This window comes from Triticum urartu, chromosome 7A (genome assembly GCF_056163025.1).
Source record: "Triticum urartu cultivar PI428250 chromosome 7A, HENAU_Tu73, whole genome shotgun sequence".
Lineage (NCBI taxonomy): Eukaryota > Viridiplantae > Streptophyta > Magnoliopsida > Poales > Poaceae > Triticum > Triticum urartu.
Window position 1 is genome coordinate 132,987,704 of NC_141879.1, and position 13,010 is coordinate 133,000,713.

The 13,010-nt window shown below is 46.9% G+C and overlaps 3 protein-coding genes across 3 annotated transcripts; 2 read left to right on the forward strand and 1 right to left on the reverse strand.

Annotated features, from left to right (window-relative positions):
• Positions 1-1,969: 1,969 nt before the first annotated feature.
• On the reverse strand, positions 1,970-2,686 carry LOC147958527 (uncharacterized). The gene has a single exon (XM_087532178.1). It carries the CDS (start codon positions 2,684-2,686, stop codon positions 1,970-1,972), a length of 717 nt encoding a protein of 238 aa, XP_087388304.1.
• Positions 2,687-5,404: 2,718 nt separating this feature from the next.
• On the forward strand, positions 5,405-8,834 carry LOC147958528 (uncharacterized). Its single transcript, XM_087532179.1, has 6 exons — positions 5,405-5,522; positions 6,626-6,841; positions 6,920-7,390; positions 7,618-7,710; positions 7,809-8,451; positions 8,819-8,834. Exons 1-6 carry the CDS (start codon positions 5,405-5,407, stop codon positions 8,832-8,834), a joined length of 1,557 nt encoding a protein of 518 aa, XP_087388305.1.
• Positions 8,835-11,253: 2,419 nt separating this feature from the next.
• Positions 11,254-12,138, forward strand: LOC147958529 (uncharacterized). Its single transcript, XM_087532180.1, has one exon. The coding sequence runs from the start codon at positions 11,254-11,256 to the stop codon at positions 12,136-12,138; it is 885 nt and encodes a 294-aa protein (XP_087388306.1).
• Positions 12,139-13,010: the final 872 nt, after the last annotated feature.

The window sequence follows — 13,010 nt, forward strand, 5'->3', positions numbered from 1 at the left end:
CAGACAAACCACCACCAAATATAGCACCAAAAAAACATAAAAGGTCTCCAACATCAACGCCTCCAAGAAAGAAACAATGCACAAACACGGTCGTTGCCCAATCCAAGATCTTAGGTTTTCACCCTGAAGAAGTCTGAGCTCTCAAAACAATTCCTTCAGCAAGGCAATTGCCAGGCACAACCAATGAAAGCCAGGCCTTAGGTTTTCACCCTGAAAGTCCCGACTCGACACCCGAGGAGCACCATCAAAAATGAATTCCTCTAGTACTGCCGCCCCCACTTGACACCGCTGCTCCTGAGAGTTATCAAACACCTGGCTGACTCCATGGCCTTGAAGGCCCCATCCGTCTAACTGATCCTCCGATCTCACCCACCATGACCTTATCCATAGCTGTTTACACCATAGAAATCGAGAAGCCAACATGTCCCATGGTATCAACGAACAACAGAGATTCGCGTCACGCCCTCTTGGAACCTCGTAGGATGAAATGGACGTGCACGACCAAATTCTATCCGATCCAGATATCTTGGGTAATATCTCCGACAGTAGTTCTGGAACACATCGGTGACCAGATCAAGGAGGACTGATCATGCAGGATGTTGTAGTGATGCGAGAGGAGCACGAGGACCGCCACCTTCAATATCACAGCAACAGGCCCCCACGCCGCTCGGATCCAGCTTGCCACGACCTGACTGCAGCCATGTGCCGAGCACCAACCCATCCAAATCCATATTAGACCGAGGGGATCGGTACCACCATGCGCTGCAGCATGCAAGCAGCTAGCCCGCCGCTACCCGACCGCAGCAATGGGTCGAGCACCAACCCAACCAGATCCAGATCAGATCGGGAGGGGGGACGATACGTCCACGCGCTGCAGCACGCATGCAACCGCCATCGTCCTCCCATGCCCCTAGGCAGCTGCGACCTGTGCGAAGGAGTGCAGCGCCGTCAGTCGCTGCAAAAGCCCCCAACTCAACGGAAGCCACCCAAGACGCCAGATCCCCGCCGATGTCGGATCCGCACGAGCTTTGCCTGACGAAGACCATGGGGTGGAGGCGATGGGAGAGAGAGCACGAGGGAGGAGGCCTTGAGCGGGCGTGTTCGCCCCCCCCCCCCCGGAGTTGCCCTCGGGAGGACGACGCGGGGGCTGGGCCAGATGGGATCGGGCGTGGCTAGCCAACAAGTTACAAAAGTCCCTCAAACAGTGGCTTTGGATTTATTATCTTGTTTAAGAGGGTGGACTAGACGAATAGAAATGCCGCAAAGGAGAGGTTGGCGCCCGTCGTGTTTTAAGGGGGAGGGGGTCCCACCTAGGCGGAGAGCACATCTGAATTTTTCTACCTCATGATTGACCCATAATTAGCTCGATAGTCTGCAGATCCATCAAGGAAGGGTTGATGAAAATAGGCACATCATCAGAGTATAGAGAAACAAGACGCTAATTGGTAGCAACCCGGGCCTGCAAGATGGATCAACACAGCAAGGTCTTGAAGGAGAGCTCATGGTGGGTTGATGGAAAGGATGAAAAGCATAGGGACGAACTCTCCTAAATTTCCTAATACCTCCCAATCCTAGTCTTTTGGCGTGCACCACCACTCATTCACCATCAGGCTTCACTTGCATTATAGTAAGTTGATTTGCTGGTAGGTTTATTAGCCTCCTATATCGATGATATTGACATATTTCCATGTTGTCTCTTCATCTCATTCCTCACTACTTAGCCCCTCGATCTGGCTCCTTCGTAATGTTGGATACATACCTTTGTTCCCACCACTTATAAAGGAAATTAGGGTATTTAAATCCATATTTTAGTACTCCCTTTGATCCAAAATAAGTGTCCACGACACTTATTTTCAATCAGAGGGAGCGTAATATTTTTTTTCACGAATACGCAAGCTGCGTATCATTCCATTGATAGGTAGAAAGCAAGAGTTGGGTACAAGAGTAGCAGCATCGTCTCAATGTACGCTCAGTAGGCGTAGAGAAGAGCTACGAGAGCAGGACAATAGGGGTGCTCAACCCATCCTAAAGATACATCATGGGGGAGGAAATTGGCAATATCTTTGACCCCGGCGAGAGCCCATGACCTAGCGTCGTCCTTGATCATCTGAAGCAGGTTCGTGATAGAAGGCCGCATGTTGTCGAAGATGCAAGCATTGCGGTGGCACCAGATAGACCAGGCGGTGAGGAGAGTGAGGGAGGCAAGGCCCTTGCGCGAACCAGCGGGAGCCCGGGAAGTGATGCATGCCCACCAATCCAGGAAGTGGTCGGCATCGCGGGGGAGTGGGACGGGAGCGCGGCACCAGGCGAAGATCTCATGCCAAATCTCCCGGGAGAACAGGCAGTGGGGGATGAGGTGATCCAGGGTGTCGAGCACTTGGTTGCAGAGGATGCAATGGGTATCGTGGGGTAGGCCATGGAGTGCAAGGCGAGTGGCAGACCAGCATCGATCGAGGCCCACGAGCCAAGCGAAGAATCTGGTGCGGAGGGGCGCACGAGTGTGCCAGGTGAGTCTCAAGTGCGGCGCAATGGTGGAACCAAGGAACATGGCCTTGTAGCATGAGCTCGCGGAGTAGACACCGGAATCGGTCCAGCGCCAGCGCAGCATGTCACGGTCCGAAGAGAGGACAATGTGCTGGAGGACGCGCCAAAGCTCGACGTACTGCACTAGCGCCACGGGCCCCATCGCACCTTGAATGTCTTGGATCCAGGCTCGGTTGGGCAAGCCTTGGTCCATGGAGCGTTCCCACCGCCGGTGCTTTGGCACCATCACGAGCACAGCCGGGGCGATCTCACCGATCGACCGACCCCAACCCAGCGATCAGTCCAGAATAGGCAAGAGGTGACATTCCCAAGGATCCAACTCGATGAGGCATTGAAGATGGCCAGGGCCTCGGCGTCCGTCGGGAGGTGAAGATGCCGCCAAGGATGGGAGGCGTCCGTAGCTCTGAGCCATAACCAGCAGACATGGAGGGCCACGCCCGTGAGCTTCAAATCACGGACGCCGAGTCCGCCAAACTTGAGCGGCCGGCAGACCTTGCGCCAGATGACTAGGCAGCCACCTCCGAAAGCATCACGCTTGCCGTTCCAGAGGAAGTCTCGCATGATCCTGTTAATCTTCTTGAGAATTGTAGGGCGCAGGGCCATGGTCATGAGGATGTGGGTGGGCATGGCCGCGAGCACGTGCCGGACAAAGGCGAGACGCTCCCCGCGAGAAAACAGCGAGGCCCTCCAGGTTGGTAGTTTGCGTGCCATGCGCTCGACCAGCGGCATGAGCTTGGTGGCCGAGATCTTACGAACCGAGAGGGGGGTGCCAAGGTATGGGATGGGGAAGTGCGGGATGGGGCAAGAGAAGGCATGCGCAATGATCGCGGACTACGCATTCGTGCATTGGATGGGTGTGGCGGAGCACTTGGCGAAGTTGGTGTGCAGCCCAGACGCGGCCCCAAAAGCCCGAAGCAGCTCGCGGATAGCCTGCAGCTCGTGAGGGTCCGGGTGACAGAAGATGACCACGTCGTCGGCATAGAGAGAGATGCTAGAGGCAGGCGACGGTCAGTGAGGCGGCATAGCACACCGGACCTGATAGCATGCTGGAGCAAAGAGTTGAGCACGTCGGTCACTAGCATGAATAGCATGGGGAGACGGGGTCGCCCTGCCGAAGGCCTTTCTCATGGAAGATGGGGGGCCGGCGATGCCATTGATGATCACATGGGTTTTGGCGATGGCCATGGACAAGATGCTGCAGGAGCTGGAGCAGGACGGGCCACGAAACCGAATCGAAGGCGCGCGCGATGTCGAGCTTGAGCAGCACCCGCGAGGCTCGCATGCTGTGTAATTGACGAGCAGTTTGCTGAACGAGGATGAATTTATCATGAATTATTTATCCCGCAATGAACACGCTCTGGTTGGAGGACACCATAGCTCCAAGACGCGGGGCGAGCCTCAAGGATAGAACCTTGGTGAAAAGCTTGGATAGAAGGTGAATAAGGATGATCGGTCGGTAGTCCGCGAGTGTGGAGGCATCGGTCGGGAGGAGGGTGACGAGTGCCTCATTGAGCTTCTGTAAACCCATGCGATTGCAATGGTAGAGCTTGTCGAAGGCATCGCAGACGTCCTGCTTCACAATGTCCCAGTAGGCCACCAGAAACTCTGAGGTGAAGCCATCCGGGCCAGGCTGTCACATCCCTAGCTTCTGGTACTGCCTGGTGTTTTGCATCTTGTTGCATCATGTTTAAATTCTATTTGAATTTGAAATGGGGATTGATCAAACCCTAGCACTTTGAAATTCAATTAGGTCTAGTAAAAAATGCTTTCAATGAACCAAAGTACCCTTCATCATGTTTGCTATTTTTGGCAAGGCTTTGGTTCCAAACCAAAAATATTGAACATTTTTAAGGAATATTTTGGGAACTGAAATTAAATCATATTGTATTTGAATTTGAATTTATATTCCTAATATCTCTACTCCTATAAAAGTCTAAGTTGGTGATGATGGTGTGCCTGCCATCTGTCGTTTACGATCGTTGGATCTGCATCCAACGCACCATAAGCAATCTGTGGCAAATTTTGCGAAAAAACACCCGCTATTCATCACACATTTGCAGATGAGCCCTCCAACTTGTCTCTCCCGTTCAACTCTCCTGCCCCACCTTATCCGACCATCTTCTCCAGAAATCCAGAATCAGGGGGCGCCGTACGAACCACCGCCGGCAGCGCTGGAATGGATCCGGCGATCTGGCCGCTGCCGGCGCCATCCAACCCCAGCCCTCTTGTGCCTTCTCTCGGCCCCATCTCCCACCGCCGCCACGACCCCATCCTCCTCGTCGTCCCCTCGCCCCCTTCCCCATCTCATCTGATGTCGACCTCGGCAAGCAGGCTGACCACGCCGTCCGTCTACCGACGCCTCTACTGCCCCCTCCTCTGCTGCAGAAGGCCTATGGTAGACCATCACTGCCACTTCCCCTCCTCCTTGCTGTCTCCTCTGCCGGCTCACCCGTCTCCTCCGACGGTGGTCGCCGCAGGTCCGCCGCCGACGCAGTACGTTCCTGACGCCTCTTCCTCTCCCGTAGACCCCCCCCCCTCGATGTCTCATCCGCCCCCTTCCCCCTCCCTTCCAACGCTGACTGCCGCAAAGTACGCCGCCGGCTACGAGATGCTCATCCTCAGCGGCGGCGCCGACTACTCCTTCCCCTTCTCCACCGGCGGGCTATTCTTGGCTACTGCCATCCTCCTGTGGCGCCTCCCAAATTCAAATTTTTCTGCCAAACCCGCGCGCCCAGGCGGAACAGTCTAGAAGCCAACCTTGCAGACCAATATATATCAATTTTTCTGTCGCACCAAGTTCAAATCCGCGCGCCAAGGTGGAGCTGTCTAGAAGCTACTCTTGAAGACGAATATAAAGCAAATGGGCAGGCATATGGGACTCACGCTGCTGCACCCAAAGAAGCCAGAGGCTGGTTACACAAATCTTCAGATTGAACAGATTGTGAGGACAACGCCGTTTGTTCTGCTTCGTGAAGGAGGTATGGGCGAATCTTCTTACTTGTGCAATCGCATATATGTGCTTTGACAGAAATAGCTGATCCGATTAGGAGATCAAGCACTGGTACCTTTTCCCTATAATACAAGGGGAATAGTTTACTGTCCTTAGATTTGCTATGCTAATATTATTGCTACACAATAAATGCTAGCACTGATAATTAGTGAATAGAATATTAGTTTGGTTTTTTGTTCATCTATTGGCATAGATTGATGGACCGCAGGTAGCCACATTCTTGTCACTTGATCTTATACTTTTGTAGTACCACATTATACATGCATTGTGGTATTGCTTACAATTGAGATCTTGAAGTTGTTGCTTAAGTTGACCAAATAGCAAATATGCATTGGTACTAAATCTGCACATAAATACTCAGTGGCGGCTGCAACTACAATTGGATTTGTTTCTCACTAAATCACTGATTTTTGAAATGACAACCCACATGGCAGGTCCAAAACATACTCAACAAGCTCAGAAATTAGAAGTCTACAGGAGAAACCCTTGGATTTTGGTGTGAAACTGAAGAGCCACAAGGTGAGGACATACTGGCTGAGTTAGGATGAATATTCAGTATGAGCACTCATTCAGAGATTGGTGGTTGTGTTAGAGATTTATAAGGAGTGCATCTTGTTTCATACTTCCCTGTTTCATACTTCCATGTTTTGTACATGCTGCTGTTCATATTATTTGTTTTGTTCATATTGTTACTTAATGACGATCAAATTTATCATATGTGCACTTTTGGATCTAAATATAAATTTCTCTAAATCTATCATACCTGTGCTTGGGTTAAAATGAATTATCCAGTTGGCTTTTGGCAAGGAATAATATTCTTTTAGATATAACATTCCTATTGGCTTTTGTGTTTTGATCTTTTAATTCATTTTTGGCTAACCTCATACTCTCTTTTGTTTTGGGGAGAAATATTCAGGTCTTGCGCCCAAATGTTACAATCCTTGTGCCAACAAAGCGATAAAGGAAAAGAAAAAGGTTGCTATCTTATCCCTTATCACTTGGCAGAACAATCTGTTTGCATATTTCTCAATTTGTATTATCTGACTATTGGTCCAACTTTAAATAACACAGTGGTCTACGGCAATAATAAGTCCAACAGAACTGGCCCCAATGGCATGCCACAAACTCGGACAAGTCTATTTATACGCGAGCCGACATGTGACACACATTTGAGTTACTCGTCTTCTTCGGATGATGAAGTGACAAACCAATCAACTGCGATTTTTCCTACTAATAATGGTCTGCTCACATCAATTGAGGACTTGGAGCGAGGAGAAAGCTCCAAAGGTAAGTCTATAAGGCGAAAGTGTGTGTTTATGTAATTTTGTTTACCCACTTAATTAATTTCTCATAAAAATACTATAGGGCGAAAGCGTGCACGTGAAGCAATAAGATATGCTAGCCGTACACCAGAACAAATACAAGCAAGGCGAGAACGTGTGAGAGCACGTCGGCAAAGTTTAACACCAAATGAGAAGGAAAGGATTAATGCACAGAGAAGAGAGAAAAGACAACGTATGACACTTGATGAGAGGAATGCAAGTCAGCGAGCACGTAGGCAAAGTTTGATGCTAGATGAAAGGCAAGAAAGGAATGCACGCCAGCGAGCACGTAGGAAAAGCCTACCACCCGAAGAGCGGCAAGCACTCCTAGCTCAGCGTAAAGAAAGCTACGCAGCTAAACGAGATACTCTCTGTAAGGATTCCGTCGCACTGCAGTGCCCTAAAGGTTCATTGGCAGGACAACTATCATCAAGCTCTTATGCCTTTAGCTACCCAATTATGCTGGCACAAACTTCTGCTACAGTGCAAGGTAATTCTCACATACACATTCCTTTATCTCGCCAATTTTTCCGAAGGTGTTGCCGGTATTTTACACTATCATCAAAATACCAGGTAATCTTGAAAGCATACCTGAAGCGATGGAAGAGGATCACATAGTTTACACTAACACAGGTATGCTATGGTATGGATGCCTTCTTTTCTTTACTAAGTATGTTATAACACACACTCAAAACCATCCTTATAACTTGGAATGGACAATTCATTATTGGCTCCCATTGGTTTCATATGTAGGTTCCCCAACAGAAAGCTTTGTTACGGACGATGATGAGTCTGAAGAAGAAGATGACGAGTACTTCATATTTGCTAGCAGAGGTATTGCTAATGCCGTGGATGCCTTACTTTCCTACACATGTATTATAGTACAAAAACTGCAAGACCTATATAACACTATTCATCTCATGTATATGTAGGAGATGATGAAGACTGTGATGACCTGATAGATGCATTTAAAGTAGATACCATTATTCCTGACCCATATGATGATGTCTACAAGAATATACCAGTAAGTACTCACACGCTAGCACCTAAACCTGATTGCAAGCATTGTGGTGCAAAGAGGTTCCAGTATGAGTCAAATGGATTTTGTTGCCGGTCTGGAAAAGTTAAGTTAGCACACTTAGAACCACCCTTGGAACTTAAAATGTTGTACACAAGTTCAGATCCCAATGCCGTGCATTTTAGGGATAACATTCGATACTTCAATGGACACTTTTCATTCACCACCCTTGGAGTCAGCCTGGACAACAGATACACAAACATGAAGTCGGGAGTCTATACGTTTCGAGCTCACGGTCAAATTTACCACAACATCTTCTCATTTGGTCCAACTCAAGATGGGCCAAAGCATTTGGAACTCTACTTCTATGATGACGATCCCGGTTTACAACATAGGTTTCGGCGCTCCCCGAACCTAGACCGAGATGTCATTCGAAAGCTTGTTGACATCCTCAAGGATAATCCTTATTCTGAAACATTCAGGAATCTAGGTGGAGTCGATGACCTTGAGGAATACCGTATTGAACTGAACACCGACATGAGGTTGGATCAACGGAGGTATAATGTGCCTATATCATCAGAGGTTGCAGCTATTTGGGTTGAGGGTAGTGAACTCTGTAAGCACTTTGATCGTAGCATAGTATTGTTCAGTAACAACAACACGAGATATAGCATCCAACCATATTATGGATGTTATGATCCATTGTCTTACCCTTTATTCTTCCCAAGAGGGGAGATTGGTTGGCATCCTGACATCCCAAAGAATGGTGTCGGCTTGAATGAGATACTTCAGTCCCATCGCAGTGGTCGACAGAGTCTAGGTAATTCATATAACAAAAATAACATGTGTTCATTTTGTTTATCCTCATTGTGCTTACTTTTCCTAATTCCCAATATTGTCCTTTTGTTATCTCTCATTCTGTAGGTTCATGTACAAATAGTCAATTATGCGTCTCCGTTAGAGACTACTATTGCTACAAGTTTCAAATGCGTCGTGGTGTATTTAACACCATGCTATACGGTAAACGACTATTCCAACAATATGTGGTTGATATGTACATCAAGGTTGAAACCTCAAGACTGGACTATATAAAAAAACACCAGAAACAAATACGTGCTGATCTATACCAAGGTGTTGTTGATAGCCTTCAAGCTGGGGAATACCGTGCGGATGCAGTGGGCAAACGGACTATAGTTCCTTCATCATTTATTGGAGGGAGAAGAGATAGGAGACGAAGATACCTTGATGCCATGGCCTTGGTTCAAAAGTATGGGAAGCCAGACATTTTTTTAACCATGACTTGCAACCCTAATTGGGATGAAATAATTAGTGAGCTAGAGCCTGGACAAACTCCACAGGATCGTCCTGATCTCATTGTAAGAGTATTTCGAGCGAAGTTGGAAGACCTCAAGGTACAACTTTTTAAAAGGCACATTCTTGGTAAGGTGGCAGCATATGTATATGTCGTTGAGTTCCAGAAAAGAGGTCTACCACATGCTCATTTCCTCCTAATCATGGAGGGGAGGTACAAGCTAACATGCCCAGAGCAATATGACTGTCTCATATCTGCTGAATTGCCAGACAAATCCAAGTACCCTGAGTTGTACAAAATGGTCGTCAAGCACATGATGCATGGCCCTTGTGGAGTCCTAAACCCCAAGAACGTGTGCATGCAGAAAGGTAGCTGCAAGAACTACTATCCACGACCGTTTAATGCATCAACCCTTCAAGGAAAGGACTCATATCCCATATATAAGAGGAGAGATGATGGATGCCGTGCAAAGGTACGTGGCCAAGAGTTAGACAATAGGTGGGTTGTTCCATACAATCCTTACCTACTAAGAAGGTATAATTGCCACATCAATGTCGAGGTTTGCTCAAGCATAAAAGCTGTAAAGTACCTCTTTAAATACATATATAAGGGCCATGACCGAGCATCTGTTTCTATCGACGAGGTGGATAGTGATGGGAACATTGATGAGATAAAGCAATACAGAGATTCCAGGTGGGTTACGCCACCAGAAGCATTATGGAGGATATATGGTTTTGACCTTAGTCAGATATTTCCATCTGTTAGACAACTCCAACTCCACCTCCCTAATATGCACATGGTGTCATTTCAAGCGGGTGCAAATCTGAATGATGTCCTCTCTGAAGAAGGAGCTTCCAAGACCATGCTAACTGAGTATTTTGAGGCAAACAAGAAATATGAGTTGGCTCGAGGAATTTTATATAAGGATTTCCCATCATATTTTGTTTGGATGTCAGGTGGAAAGTATTGGAAAAGGAGGGATGAACGCGCACAGATTGGGAGAATTGTGTTTGCACATCCAGCTGAAGGGGAGAGGTATTATCTTAGAGTGCTTCTAAACCATGTCACAGGTGCTACATCCTTCAAAGAGCTTAGAACAGTGAATGGTATTGTTTACCCGACATTCCGTGAAGCTGCTGAAAGGAGGGGTCTTATCGAGTCAGATAATACTATCGATGTGTGTCTTAAGGAAGCTGAGGCTTTTCAGATGCCATCTTCCCTTCGGAGGCTATTTGCCACTATATTGGTCTTTTGTGAGCCCAGCAATGTGCGTGGCCTATGGGACAGACACTTGGAAGCTATGACAGAAGACTATCGACTAACCCAAATGTGCCCCCATGTTGTTGAGCAGATGGCATTATTAGATATAAAAAATATGCTTGAATCGATGGGCAAGGACATATCATCATTCCCTCTCCCAGAAATTGATGAGTCATATGATGCCTCAGATAATGAGGCTAGGGAGATCATAGAGGAGTCCACGATAGAGGTGGACCCAGAACACCTTGGCTTGTCATCTTTCCTAAACCCAGAACAGAGATATGCATATGACGAGATACTTGCGGCCATCAATAGTGGCCAAGGAGGTGTGTTCTTTGTTGATGGACCCGGAGGCACAGGGAAGACTTATCTGTACAAAGCACTACTTGCAAAAGTACGTGCTGAGGGTAAAATAGCTATTGCAACAGCAACATCAGGCATTGCTGCATCCATCTTGCCTAGAGGGAGGACTGCACACTCAAGGTTTAAAATACCATTGAACACCGAAGGCAATGGGGTCTGCAGTTTCACCAAGCAAAGTGGGACAGGTAAGCTTCTTATGAGGGCGTCTCTCATAATTTGGGACGAGGCCTCCATGACAAAGCGGCAGGCGGTCGAGGCCCTTGACAATAGCATGAGGGACATCATGGACCGACCTGACCTGCCGTTTGGTGGAAAGACAGTTGTGTTTGGGGGAGACTTCAGACAAGTGCTTCCTGTTGTTCGTAAGGGAACAAGGTCACAAATAACTGATGCGACGCTACGCAAGTCTTACCTTTGGGAGAATATGAGACAACTAAGACTTGCCCGTAATATGAGGGCTCAGAGTGATCCCTGGTTTGCTGATTACCTTCTCCGTGTCGGGAATGGCACTGAAGATACCGTGGATGATGATTACATACGGCTTCCAGATGAGATTTGTGTACCATACACCGGCGACGCCACTGATATTGATAAGCTTATTGAAAGTGTTTTCCGGATGACTGTAGATGAAAACCTCTTGGATCCAAATTACATAACATCCCGAGCAATTTTGTCAACTCGGAATGAGTACGTTGACAAGATTAACATGAGTATGATTGAGAGATTTCCTGGGGAAGAGATGATATACTACAGTTTTGATCGCGCGGATGATGATCCACACAACTACTATCCTGCAGAATTCTTGAATTCATTAACACCTAATGGGCTACCTCCCCATATCCTAAAGCTGAAAATTAATTGCCCTATTATATTGTTACGAAACATTGACCCAGCGAGTGGTTTGTGCAATGGGACGAGGTTGATTGTCCGGGGATTCATGAGGAATGCAATCGATGCTGAGATTGTGTTGGGCCAGCATGCTGGTAAGAGGGTGTTCCTTCCTCGAATTCCCCTTTGCCCATCAGACGATGAGATGTTTCCGTTTAGGTTCAAGAGGAAGCAGTTTCCAGTTAGACTTAGCTTTGCTATGACCATTAACAAGGCACAAGGACAAACTATACCAAATGTTGGTGTATACCTCCCTGAGCCGGTATTTTCACATGGGCAGCTCTATGTTGCTCTTTCTAGAGCTACATCTAGAAGTAATATGAAGATTCTCTCTCTCCCGGATAAGAAAAAGGATGGCCAGTCCAACTCCATTCCAAATATTACAAAGAACATAGTCTACAAAGAAGTTCTCAGCATGTAGCCCAAGGTATGAATCACTCTAGTACAATTAAAACTTACATCTATCTAACTAGGGTTATGTGGAGGATTTACAGAAAGACAACCTAGATACTTGCTTTAGTGTTCATGTTTTTTTTGTAAAAAAATTTATCTGTGTTTGAATTGTTTTTTAGTAGTTGTCTTTGTTACTCCCTCTGTTCAAAAAATACAGACGACGCCGACAGCAGGTTGCTTTGTCATCAGTGCATTTCGTTTGCTTGGTAGCTCCACATCCAATTTTCAGGCCACACCTGAATATTTCTTTCCTTTTTGTCTGTTATTGGCGTTTTTTTTTCTTCGCATAAACCTGGTTGATGTAGGAAAGCTACAAGTAGTCCAGTATTAATATTTTTGTATGTACATAGATACATGTGCACTCACCCCTTCTATATACATATGATTCAAAAACATATTTAACTTGCATTTTATTTCTTGCTCCTATACAAAATGTACTACAAGTGTTGTTCATTGTTTTTTCCTTTGCCTAAATATACTACAGAGTACATACCCCCTATAGTCTCCTTGTTTTTTTCCTTTGTCTAAATATACTACATACTATCATATATATGTAATACTGATTACCTGATGTCCTTTTAGGTGAGAAGATGGATGAAGCCAGTGCTCGAGGGCCAACATTGTTAGCACATATGTTTTGAGCAAACAACTAAAAGAGTGTACTATGCTGGACACACATGAACTGATCGGGCGCACTCTGTCTCACGAAAGCGCCTGTACAAGATTTGATCAAATTTAATATTGATGGGGCATTTACATCAGGCGGCTCCTTTGCTGGATGGGGGGTTGTTCCTCGTGATGAAGAAAGAGCTGTGATCCTATCACGGGCTAGGACCGGTG

Coding starts and splice junctions, on each gene's coding strand:
- LOC147958527 (XM_087532178.1), bottom strand. CDS start 2,686: ATGGGGCCCGTGGCGCTAGTGCAGTACGTCGAGCTTTGGCGCGTCCTC.
- LOC147958528 (XM_087532179.1), top strand. CDS start 5,405: ATGGGCAGGCATATGGGACTCACGCTGCTGCACCCAAAGAAGCCAGAG. Junction 7,391..7,617: donor TTCTCACATACACATTCCTT/TATCTCGCCAAT, acceptor GGCTCCCATTGG/TTTCATATGTAGGTTCCCCA. Junction 7,711..7,808: donor CTTCATATTTGCTAGCAGAG/GTATTGCTAATG, acceptor ATGTATATGTAG/GAGATGATGAAGACTGTGAT.
- LOC147958529 (XM_087532180.1), top strand. CDS start 11,254: ATGAGACAACTAAGACTTGCCCGTAATATGAGGGCTCAGAGTGATCCC.